General features: G+C 42.5%; 1 protein-coding gene across 3 annotated transcripts in view; it reads right to left on the reverse strand.

Moving 5' to 3' along the window:
• The window catches only part of pax7a (paired box 7a), a 44,257-nt gene that overhangs the window by 12,701 nt on the left and 18,480 nt on the right, over positions 1-13,076 (reverse strand). For all 3 annotated transcript variants that reach the window (XM_046383339.1, XM_046383338.1, XM_046383340.1), the window contains exons 5-7: positions 10,352-10,551; positions 2,466-2,631; positions 1,804-1,997 (exon numbers count right to left, since the gene is read on the reverse strand). In XM_046383339.1, coding sequence (XP_046239295.1) covers positions 1,804-1,997; positions 2,466-2,631; positions 10,352-10,551 — 560 coding nt within the window. The remainder of the gene's footprint in view (positions 1-1,803; positions 1,998-2,465; positions 2,632-10,351; positions 10,552-13,076) is intronic.

The following is a 13,076-nucleotide window of genomic DNA, read 5'->3' on the forward strand; positions in this document are numbered from 1 at the left end:
AGAGAGAGAGAGAGAGAGAGAGGGATGAGGGCTGCCCAGCCCAGCAGGACACTGCACCACAGAGTGAACTCTGATTCTGCTGTCAGTGGGAACATTCATCTCCATGCTGAGAGACTGATGGGAATGCCACACAGCCTTCTGCATGCATTCAATACATTTCAATTCTGTGCAGTGTAAACATGGTGTGACACATCAAAACATCCACTCCACATGCTTATGCCCCCAATGAAAACAAATCAAACACGAAAGTCACAATTTAAGTTCAAAATAAATAAATTTTAAAAGCAAATAAAACGTATTTCAGGTGGGATTTTTAAAAAGACTTTAATCAAGCCCAATTGATAGAGTAATTGAATAGTGAAAATCCATGCTGTACAGTTGCCCAAAGGCTCCTGTCCTAATCCTCACTATGACAGGAAATGTTTAATATCCCAACACATTCTTGAATGCCTGCGAAGAGAGGGAGAGAAAGCGACAGTGTACCCCATGCCAGTATTAGAGAGAGCCATTAATGAAAAAAAAAAAAAACGACTCCATGTTCCTGGTGTTTTTCTGCAGGTTTGCAGTGAGAGCATTAGCAGTTAAAGCCCCTGTGCCACGATTAACAATCAAACACGCTGTGAGCCTCCATGTTATCCTCCGTCGCTCCAGCAGGAGAGAAAATCTCTTTTTTGTCACAAAATCCTTAATTCTTTCTTCTCTGAAGAAAGAGGGTAATACCAAGAATGTTTCCAATCTGCTTTGAGAAATATTTGAAGGGAAAGAAAAAAAAACTCCCAATAAAACACGTGTGAACGACGGGGTAATTGTGGACAAATGCAGCATTGAAATTCATTTTCAACTCTTTACACACCATTTCAATCTTATTTTCTGCCTGTTAACCACATCTTGTTGGTGAGGGTGGGCAAGACTGGCCAGTATTGATGGGTAATTGTGTATAATTCACTCCGTACACACGATTTGCATCAATACAAATCATTTTTCATTCTGTGCTACTTAAAGCTCAACCCTTACCATAGAGTCACATTTAAACGGTCATTAATGGAGGTGCCCAAAGAGGTTAACATGTGAAATCCAACGCTTTTCAGACGAGGATGCAAGCAAAAATGCACATACTGAGTCACACATTAAGACAGCATGAGGAGAATGGGTACAGAAGATGTTTTTGGTAGCCTGGTAATGTTGTTCTTTATCATGACAGGAGGGCATAAGAGCACGTGAAGCGGCCAGAAGGATAAACCCACAAAAAAAAAAACAAACATTAACAAAGCACATCGCCTCTGTCACTCTGCCTGGAAATCATGCAGTAAAAAGATGAGGAAAATTACACATAGCACTGGAGTCTTTCAGCTGCAGACAATTACGTGAAGAAGATTACGGGTCTACATTTATAAGCTTTAGCTAATTATTTCATCTGCATGTGTTCTCACTGCGCTGCGCAGGATTTAGATGTCCCAGGAAAGTCGAAACCGCTGTTTGGAGCAGCTTGAGTACTTGCCGTACTATCAAGATGAATTTTAATTTGTTGATGTTAATCCAATTGTTTTACAAATGTAGCAATTTAGAGTAGCTAAAATAAATCCAGGGCTTTGGAAGGCGAACATAAAAGCCCACACTGGCAGTTATTTTGCTGAACATGCTGTTTCTGAATTTTAATTTCAGTCAAATACAATTACATGTTCTGAACAGGGAGCGGAGGTGGAGGAGGGGAGGTGGTAGGCTCAAGAATGTGAACACATACCTATATGTCGGAACGTCATATGTATTTGCAGATGTATTGAGACAAAACTTGCTAGGACTAACCTGTGGGGAGAGCCCGTTGCCAACAGGGTTCATGTGGTTGCTGGATGCCGAGGGGCTCATGAAAGTATCAGAGTAGCTGGAGAAGCTGTGGCGATTGGATGACAGACCATAAGCAGAGCTGCTGTCAGCACTCAGACCTCCCTGGTGCATGGAGGATGGAGGCAGGGGTTGGGGTCTGTGCAACGTACTGCCCTCTGACGCCAAGAACAACACAAACAGCGCACACGTAAGAGGATGGAGGGCAAAATACTTAAAATTGTCCGTTGCAGCCAAACAAGAACCCTTAAATAGTAGCCTAACGTTAAGCTTGGCAAGCCATACATCATACTTTAAGGGTCTCTCTTGGAAAGATCTCTGACTATACATTAAATGTGTTTCAATAGACAGAAGTGACCTGAACTTGTACCTAATAAGAAAATAAGTGAAGGCTTGTTTCTGTTCCACTGTGACAAAGATGTGATTGTAACGATAACTACTTGCTGCATGGCTCCATATATAATTTATAATGTTATTAAAATAAGCACAAAATATGAATGGCATATGACAATAAATAGGACTAATGTAATCTTAAGCAAAATTAGATTAAAGTCAGAGTTCAGAGCAAACTGCGAGTGTCATTTGAAAATATTTTGTGGGGCTGTGTGCAGGAGTGTGCGTCTTACCCTGCGATAGCGTGGTGCTGGGGTAGCTGGAATCTGGTAGCTGGTATGTGGGTAAAGTTGGCATCCCTGTGGGTGGGAATCCTCCAGGAAGCAGGTGGTTGAAGGCTGCTAGCTGATTGGCCCCAGCTTGTTTACGCCACCGAGCTCGCCTGTTGCTAAACCACACCTGTAAAGAGGAATACACACAACTTGAATTCGAAGCTTTGGCTTGTTTTTACTAATTTTCATTTTGAGTTCCTGCTGGTTAGGAGTTGTTGTTTTGTTTTATTTTCCACTCATTTAAATCATTTATGTTTGTACTGTGGGCAGTTGACTGCAGCTGACTTTCTGCAGGCTGTGCTGACTGTTGCCACCTGTGATTAATCTGCCAGTTAGTGTGACTGGTGGTGCTGGTAGTAGTTGAGAGTCTGCCGTCCCTGTGGGAGCTGCCATACAGGCTCAGTGGTCTGTCCCTGTTGTTCTTAAGGGGCTGAAGCTGTGATCTGTGTAAACAGGCTGGCCTAAGCCCTCTTCAGAGGGAAGAAGTCATTTAAGGGTCAGATGAAGGCCACTAGCCTCCATACCACACACCTCAAGTATGTTTCTGAAGCTATTAGCTCAGTTGAGAGAGGCTATCGCTTTTCTGGAGATACAAACACATTAACTGGTATCCTACCACTGCACTGTTTTAATGTAGTTGAGAAGGAAAGAAAGAAAGAGAGTATTTTAACTTTTGAGTCAAGGCTCAAGTTTCTGAGGCTGCAAGTGGCAAAATGCTCATAAAATGAGCAGCACCAAATTCCCCGAATGAAAGGAGAAAAATAGGACCCTTTAGAACGGCAAAGATTTACACATTTTAAAAAGGCTTCTGCTTCAACAAAACATGAATATAATCAGGCTCTTTTGAAAAGAGCCAGCAACCTGTTCCATTTAACCAAGACAAGGCCTGGGCTTCACTGTGTGCTAAGGGTTGAAGGACATTGATCTATGCCTCGCACAGGCAATTCATCAGAGTTTAATACACTGTCAGCGCAGTTCATCTACTGTTGTGTTTCAAACGGCCTGGGCTATTGTGAGAGCACATGAAAGAGGGGGACAAAAGCCCCTCCATACGCCATGGAGAACAGTGGACACAAAGAGGGGGCGTCCCTTTTAAACAGGTCTTAAGGAGGGACACTTTCAAGGGGACTTACACAGCGACATACTCACCGTTTTTTCGAGGACTGCCTCTTTTTTGTACACACAAACATACATATAAACTCGTATAGGGCTACAAGGGATCTCAGCCCAACGGAGATCTTAATTTGAATGTGTTTCTTTTCCTACACAGTCACTGCCTCCATGAAGACCAGGAGGTTTTTTTTTTTTGCCAACAGCTAAGTTTACTCGAAAGAAAACAGTGTGCAACAGGAGATGACAGTGTCAATTATGCAACTGGAAAACCAACATGAAATCTTTATGTCAAGCCTGATTGCTTCTAAAGACCCCGTTTGAATCCCTCAATCAGCTATTCCAAAACTAATGTGGTGAGTGGCTCCAGTGAAATTTCTGCTATTGGGATGTAGTGGAGCGTGGTCCAAGGTCTGAACTAAGCTCCTACTGGGCCAGACAAACAGCTGCCTGGCCCAGGGGAGGGGGCACAGGGGGCACACCCCTTTCTTCCACACACTCCCCTTCACCCCACCCCGCAGTGCCACTTCACCTCCGACCTCATCCACTCACTCCACCCCGCTTTTATGTTCATTTTAACTTCCTTCCCCCATTGTCATCCAAGCTTAGGAAGGAGGTGTTCTATCATGGCGGACACAAAACTCTTAAATGTTCAAGTCAAGTTTTGCATTCACCATTTCCCTTTTTTCAGTGTTACATTTTGACTCCCTTCTCCTGCAACCTCCCACTCCTACCTTTACTAATGTTTCCAGTGCATACATAGATTTATTTGCAGCTGCTCCAACACAGTGTAGTAACACATTTCCTTTGCAAACATAATTTCTCTAATAAAATATGATCCCTTGGTTCCTACAGCTGTAGAGCGAAACTAAACTCGTATAGCCTAGCCTTTCACCAGATTGCTAATAAAATCCACTGTAAATACATAGATTTCATGAACTCGAAATTTATTTTGAAAATTGCACGAAACCTGACATTATACAAGAACATGTTGCTCATTGGCTACAATTATGTCACATCCTTCAGCTTGCAGTCATAAAACTAAGAGTGCACCCTGTCTGATTCAACCTGTTTACTTGGGTTTGGTTAAAGACGTTGTGTCCTTTGTTTCTAGTCACCTTCGATTTTTTCGATATTAAACAAATAATGCTGATCTTTCCTTAACCCAAGTCCTGCGAGTGGTTAAACGTAACCATAAAAAAGGAGGCTCTGAACACATTAACACACTAAACTGTCAAACGGGATGCAGCTCTATTGAGTTAATGTGCACAGAAGCAGTGCGTCCACTTTAAAATATGAGACAAAAGAGGAGCATGCAACACTGAGTGGCTTTGTACCACAATCATCAGGGTCTCAGCACAGACTGGGATAAACATGTACACAAGCAGCAACACACATGCACACAAGTGCTTTTATGCCATCACACATATGCATGCATTAGGAACACACTCTTATACATCCGCACATTCACTCACACATAGAGTAACACACAGCCTGAAGCTGAGGATTTGAGGCTGCGCTCTGGAACCTGATCACAAAGTCACCTTGGACCACAGATTCTCCTCTGCTCTCCACAATCCGGTTTAATTCTCTGCAGTACAGAGAGCTGCAGCGCTCCTCCATGTCTCCCCTATCTACCTACAAGTGTGCTGCAGAACTCATGTGGCTCACTTCTGTTTCGTTTTCACGGACTAAAAGGTTTCCCTGGCTGCAGTGTGCTTGCATGTGTCTGCACTGAATTTTGGGGAAATGGAGAAATGGAGAAAGTTTGGGGATGTGGGAGTGTAGAAGTGTAGCTGCCCATCTTACAGAAGATGAGCATGGCCCTGCTTGAGAAACAAAAGATGAAGGATTGATGAAAAACATAGTCAGAGGAAGGTGAGGGTTGTTGTAGAGCACAACATGAAAGGGGTCTAGCTGCGAACCTCATATGTGTAGTACGGTAACAAGCCTTCAATCGGCAGCAGCCACGACATTCACGAGACATTCAAGTTTTAGGTCTTGCTTTAATCTTCCATGCACTTTGAGACAACAGAATCAACTCCTAGCGATCGAGTGGTATTTTGCATGTTCTTATCACTGATCAGTGATAATACACACTCTAAAACATCGTAAATGTGTGACACTGCGTGCAATAAAAACCTCTCTCTGTTGTTTCTCTTAAATAGGATCACTCATGTTTCAGAATTCCCCGTTCAGACAATCCTCCATGAATTATTTTGTCAAAGACTAGCACTGAATATGTGACGCCTTTCAGGAGCCAATTTGCAACATTCGGTAGATGAATACCAAGAGCCGAGATAATGACAAAACAAAATGTGCTGCTGACTTCATATCCACAAAAACACAGAGGGGTGATGCAACCAGCCTCAACATACAAATCCTCTTCTGTCTCATACCACGCAATGGCCCCCCTCCCTCACACCTCCTCCTCCTCCTCCAACACTCCCCCCTCCCCCCCTTCTCTCTGATTCCCTCCCTGCTTGCCTTCCAGACTAGCACTATGCTAATTAAAGTAGCTAGGAGTGTGAATTTGAGAGGAGAGCGGGATTAGCTTGATAAGTATCAGGAGTACAGAAGCACTGTACCAAAGTCATTTAAATTCTAATAATAAGAAACTGTTAGAACATTCACACTGATGCATTGCAACAATTTTTCTCCTACAATCTACACAAATCCTATTTATTCCTTTATGGAACATAAACCCATACTGGCGGGAATACAGTTGCCTGTTGGGTTTAGTTGTCACCACTCAGCTCCATTGTGATTTTCTCTCTTGCCGCTGGTACTCGACTGATATTATAACAATCTGGAAACTGTGTATTACCGCCTGATACCTCCCTATGGGATTATATTTTCACTCTCTGTGGTGAAAACTTGTTTAAAAGTGTCAGCATGAGTTAGAATTTGCCTGGCCTGTCACATAAACCCATGAAGGCCAGCACACAGTATCCATATAGGTCTTTTGCTTGTGCTCATCCCGTGCAGCAACAGGCCAGCACAAGCCACAGATACAGAGAGAAACTTTTTACCAAATTGATTTGCACGCTTCGTAAAAAGCAATGCTTATACCTTATTAGATTCCACTAAGTATAATAGCTACATGCAGAATGTTTATTGGTAATGAAAGAAGAGCTATGTGACAGATTTGGTAAAGTGAGCCGGAGGCGGCATGCTGAGATGATGAGCCTCAGCCCAGACTCAGGAGTCACTCTCTTAAAAACTTCAGTCTAAATAGAAGAGAATGTAATTTGCTTCATCTGTGGGTGCTGATTTGCAGCAGCCTGCAGCCTATTGCCTGCACCCCCTCCCCTCGGTGCCACCCCCACCTGGTCCACCTCTCAGAGGGTACGGACACAAATGATGCTCTCTACACTAATAGCTCATGGAATGGCTTTGGTGCCTGCTCCTGTTAAAACTGAGGGGTTATCAGATGGAAAGTGGCAGCACACACTGCATCAGTGGAGCGCAGACTGAAGGTAGACTTGGCAGTATCCCCTCCTACTGAGACAGCCTGGAACTAATTGCTGAGAGATACGGATCATATCCCACAATTTGTCAGTTGTGGTGATAAAACCATTGCAAGGCTCATGGTAGTGAAGGAGCGCTGGTCGCTCTGCTGAAAGGGGCAGTGGGGCTGATAAAGATGGATGGTGAGAGGGTCTTAAAATGGCAGGCAAGGGCAGACACAAGGGAGTTAGCTCTGTTTATGAGTTTAGGTTGTGAGTCAGCGCTAAGCCAAACACTCGTCACTTCCACTAGAATCTAGCAGTTTAATTTACAACACAGCTCTGGACTGTGGCGGGTGAGTGCCTCACGAGTACACTTTAGCTCTGAGTCCAACCTGAACAAACTGCTCTCCACATTATCACCATGTTTAGTGATGAACGGAAAACAGTGAACCATGACCGCGGACACAAATTCAAGTTAAAATATGAGTCCGTGGGAGCACCAACACCCCCTGCCCATAGTTCATTTCTGAGCCCCGAACACCGGTGAGGCTGTGAACGACATCTGGAAGATGCGTCATTGCAGCTGTGCGAGAGAAGCTTTGCTCTCAGGCCAGAGGGTCTCTTCCCTCCTGCCCTACGATGGGCCTTTTGGGCACCGACGTGAAAGCCCAGCTGTTGAACATTTACAAACAACACCCACACACACACACACACACACACACACACACACCATACAATCATATTTAATCCAAACTCTTTTAGTTTTAGTTTCTCTTTGTTATTCTAAATAAAAGAGTTACATGTTGATGGTTGTGTGGTGTTTCTCATAGTCATTCAGAATCAGTTAAAGAACTTGAAACTGACTGATAAATAAGTTAGAATGAACTTCCTATATAATTATCTTCCATCATATACACACAACCAAAGTGCAGCACAATTTGAGGCATTATTTATTTGGGCTTCTAGAGCCCCTTTCTTCGAAGCCTACTCAGAAAATTAAGTTTAAGTTGACCTTTGGAGACTTTCAAAGCCTTAAAAATTTAATTATGAGGAAAACAGCATTAACAAATTATAGCCATGACTCACATTCCTCAGGTTTTCACATGACATCATTTAAGTCTATTATCTAACAGCAAATACACAGCAGCAGTTTTCCTTTTTCCCTTGCTTTCATGTTTAGATATTCCTGTCAGGCTCCCTAAATACTCAGGTGCTAATAAAAGAATGGATTTTGTTCTCAGACCTGAGCAGTTACTGTCCTACATGACTACTTTAAACTGAACTACACTGATGCATTTGTAGATGGCATTTGCATAACACAAGCTTTGAAAATGAATCAAAACATGTGGTTTAGGCAATTATGTTGTTATATTATTATATTAGGGTTGTTGGAATCTACAAAATGATAAATCTAATTCACTCTATAGTTATTCATTTATTAATTGTATCAGAGCAGATTCTCATGCTTTCATTCTTACACCTCTTGTCCACATTTTATCTAATATACTTTTATATTAATCTGATATATTGTCTTATAACACCCATGAGATAAATTTCTTCTCCCTTGAGTGAGGCATTAAAAACTCAGACATGGAGGACATCCTTGCATGTTGGGGGTTTCCAAGACGGACAAAGACATGTGTGGAATTAGTTACCCTAACTGCATGTTTGTAGTGATGAACAGTTAGCATGCGGTGAGGAGTCGGGGGGCTTCAGAGGGGAGTGTGAATGACTGTGGTAAAAGGAGAGGGGTGCCCCAGACCTTTTTTTTTTTACTAGCGGCTGATTGATTAATGTTGTTGTCGGGGCATGGGGTCCCTAGAGAGGATGAGGAACCCTGTGTGATATGTGGAGGTTTTTACAAGCAGCGGCGAGCTTGAAAGTGATGGGATGAGATCCTGGCCAAAGGCCGAAATGAGAAATCCATCAGGAATGCATTCCCTTTCTCTCTTCTCCTCTTTTTTTTCTCCCTCTCTCAGCCGTTGGAAGAACAGCTGCTGCTATAACTCTACTGTACATATTGACCTTCAATCTTGCATACAACTGCTGGGCACCCAGGCTATCACACAGGTTCCCGGGTCTGAGGTGTGAAGATGGGGAGCATCGTCGTAAAACATCCTAAACATGAAGGCTAATGGTAAGTAGAGTTTTAACAATTAGTCGATTCATCAGTGAGTCGATTAATCAATTAGTCAGAAGAGTAACAATTGCCAACTATTATGGCAATTATAATATTGAAATCATATTTCAAGCAAAACAAAAAAAAAAAAACAAAAAAAACATTGGGATTTGCTGCTTTTCTTTGGCTTTGGGTTTTGGACTGGATAAAGGCTGCATTGAAGACATCACTTTGGGCTGGGGAAAAGTCTGACAAGAATATTTTACAGTTTTTCGACCTAAGCAATTAATTGATTAATCTTGGAAATAACTGACAGATTAATCAATAATGAAAACAATCGTTAGTTGTAACTCTAATGGTAAGAGGTAAACTTCCTTACATGCACAGTGCAATACTATAACAGGGTAACTTCGGTCTGACAGATAAGTAAGTCATCTGGTAAGAGCAATTTTATTATGTTTCCAGAGAGAGAGCCTGAGCATGAGTTCAGCTGAGTGTGATGCTTTTGCTGTGGAAATACAGTATTTTGTTGTTCAGGCAGCACGGACGCCTATAAGGCCTGCACAAGATGAAGCACAGTATGAGCCTCATGCTGAGCAGCAGCACACTGATGCTGGCAAGAGTAGTTTTTACAGTTAGTATATGGCAGCTTACTTAATGTATGTTTAAAACATCGGTTCACCCAACACACAAAAATACAGATTTCCTCGCTTACCTCTAGCCATGCAGATAGTTATTGTTCTGTTTGTCCGGGACTAGAGATACCTTCTGCCTCCACCTCATTACAATGATCGAATTTTGTAATTGAAAAATGCTATTTAATTAGTCATTAGCGTTGTGTTTTTGTCTTTATTTTTTAAGGTAGCCAACACGTCACTAAGAATAGTTTTCACTGGAACGTTCTACCAAAGAAACAGTCCCAGTTTAAAGATAGGCAGTGTGTTCTTTTGGTTATGCAGAGTAACGTTGCTGTTCATTTCCTCTAAATGCAAATTCCGTCAATTGCCTTGGCGTGGAAGCAGAAATCTCAGGGATGGATGTTTCAAATAAATTCAATTAAAACTTTCTGCATAGCTAGGTACCACCATATTTATGAATACTGCAGGTGAAGCAACATACAGCACACAAAGCCTGATCTCACTGGTACTATCAGTTATGTGTCTAACCTGTACTCTCGCCTCTGTGAGTTTTGTCCTCTGAGCCAGCTCTTCCCTGGTGTAGATGTCTGGGTAATGTGTCCTTTCAAACGCCTTCTCCAGCTCCTCCAGCTGCTCGGCGGTAAAGGTGGTGCGGCTGCGTCTCTGCTTCCTTTTCAGGGGCAAGTCGGGCTCCGAATCTACATCTGACCCATCATCCGTGCGACTACCTGTGGTGAAAAGAAAAACACAGGGGGCCATCTGTGTGATCATGAAATTAAAACAAGTCAAGGAATCTTTTGTGTGAACTAACTGTGTGCGTTTGTAGAAAATAGCATCAAATGTGCGCTCGAACTGATCAGCATTATTTGCATTCTGAAGCCTCTTTTGGACCGGCAACACAGAGTATTCGAATGACAGCCTCTCCTCTCCCAATATACAACTGAGAAAATATTATCTTAATCTGTGGATATTTATTTAATATAGAAGAGGCCCTGATACACAATCCTGCCTCTGCGAGGGGCCCCAGAGGGCTGTGAAGGCAGAGGGCTGAGGGGGAGAGGGGGTGTTGGTGGGTAGCGGGGTTAATCTGCAAAGGCCACCTTGCTGTTCCTCACCCTGCTTTTCTCTCTCATTGGCCCAGGGCACACTGCTCATACACAGCACAGCCAAAGTGTATAAAATAGAGCACAATATCAGACGAAAACCATTCAGTTCCATGTGTTTCCATCTGCTGTCATTAAATGAATTAGAACATATTTTACATTAGTTTTTAGGCATTCAACTAAGCTGAATTTTTGCTCGAGGAACATAGATACAGCACAAAGCTGTACAATCCAAGCCGACAGGGAAATTTTTGACAGCAAATACGCATTACCATTGCACATTACCATTATAACTGAATTTAGAAAATTGCATCATTTTCACCTCCTCTGCATGTCTATTCAAACTACATGGCCCTTTTCATTTTATGTCATAAAATTTATATTTTCATAATTTCCTCATTGAGACATTGACAAGGCGGTGTGATGTGCCAGTGTTGCTCCAGGCCTAGTTGGATTGCATCATGCTCAGTCCAGAAAGTGTGGGAGAGGGAAAATAAAGGGAGATACTGAAGAAGAGGGTGTATGAAGAGATTTCTGCTTCTGACAGAGGCCTTTTGCTATTCAGCTCAAATGAAAACTATACCGCTCACCTGAATGTCTCGCTTGAGTGAGTTCCTACCGTCTAATTCATTGTTTTCCAGCCACAATCTCTGTTTATAGCCCGCTCCAGTCAAATCTTTCAACATAAGTGGACAAAAGAATACTCAAACCTAGCCTCCAAATAACAACTGTGAGAACAAAAGAGCAACAGAGCTGGCGGAGTCTCAAGGCCAGCTCCGGAGTTTAATTAAACAAGGAATTATGGGATTATATGGAGACTATCATTACGGGCCACTCTATGAGTCTTCTACGAACATTTTCTGTCCCCCTGAGCTCATGCTCAATGATTCTCTGCGGATTACATGTGGCCGTAGGACATGAGGCCGCATTCATTAAATCAATTCTTCAGTCTTATCCTTTTTAATAAAGATTGATTCTTGAAGCACAGTCTCACTCCGCTGCAGAACACCCTTGAACATACAAAGTTGAATATGTACATACACCACATATCCCTTTGTTGGTTTTCATGAGATGCGTATATCCATTTGCCGGGTAACTTGCCATGACGACACTTGAGACCAGCCCAGCAGTCTGCAGATCACTTTCCAAAGTCACCCCTGTGTCCTACAGGGAGACGTGGGGGCCAGAGTAGACATATACTCAAAGGGGCTCTGAGAAAGACACTGAAGTCTTCTCCACCTCAAATTATTTTCCTTTCCTCCCCTTTGTTTGAGGTGCTTTCATAGACTTTATTTTACAAGTAAACCACTGTGGCAATCAGTGTCACATTTAGCATGCTATCAGGCTAATGACTGATAAACCTCAATAGACAATAGCTTGTACTGCTGCTCTCCATTAAGCCCAACAGAGCCAACACATCTGCTCTTGTACATGAACCAGAAGCACCAGGTCAACAGCCCTGCCTGTAATGAGTAAGGAAAAATGTAAAATGGCACATACTGCATGGGACCAATTGGGATTGGGCTTAGACATAAAACTCATCTATATGCTGACTGCATTTGGCGACTAGAAGACAGGAAAATATATTGAAACACATGGCTGCTCTCCGTGTTGATATGGGTGAAACTGATTTCTGGTTAGCATACAGATGTGTAACAACAGTATGTTCAATCAGAAGATGACTTAGAAACTGGCCTGAACACATGTCAGTATGAGAAAGCAGGTTTATGGACAGACGGCAGCCGTTTTTGAGTCTGTTTCCAGACAAAAGCATTTCTTGTCTCTTTTTTGCCTCAAACATGTGCCAATGTTAACCATCAGAGACATAATAAGACTCAGTGAACAAAATCCCTGCAGGCCTGTAGAGGTCAATTCCTTAACATCCCGCTCTGCACAAAAAGGTACATTCTGATTAGACATTTGTATAATGCAACTGAGGTAATTCCATTCACAGGTTCATGGTATATTGATAAACCACTCATGCCTTGTCTCATTACTTATCATCCAATTAGAATCTAATTATGTGCCATCCAATGGGCATGATTACTGCCGTGTACTCTCCTCCAGGGGCCCTCCAAGGTTTCTCCATGATATTGATTTAAATTTAAAATTCATTATAAATAGGAATTAATCAGGTTTACACATTGCTT

The sequence above is a fragment of the Scatophagus argus genome, chromosome 3, assembly GCF_020382885.2.
Source record: "Scatophagus argus isolate fScaArg1 chromosome 3, fScaArg1.pri, whole genome shotgun sequence".
NCBI lineage: Eukaryota > Metazoa > Chordata > Actinopteri > Scatophagidae > Scatophagus > Scatophagus argus.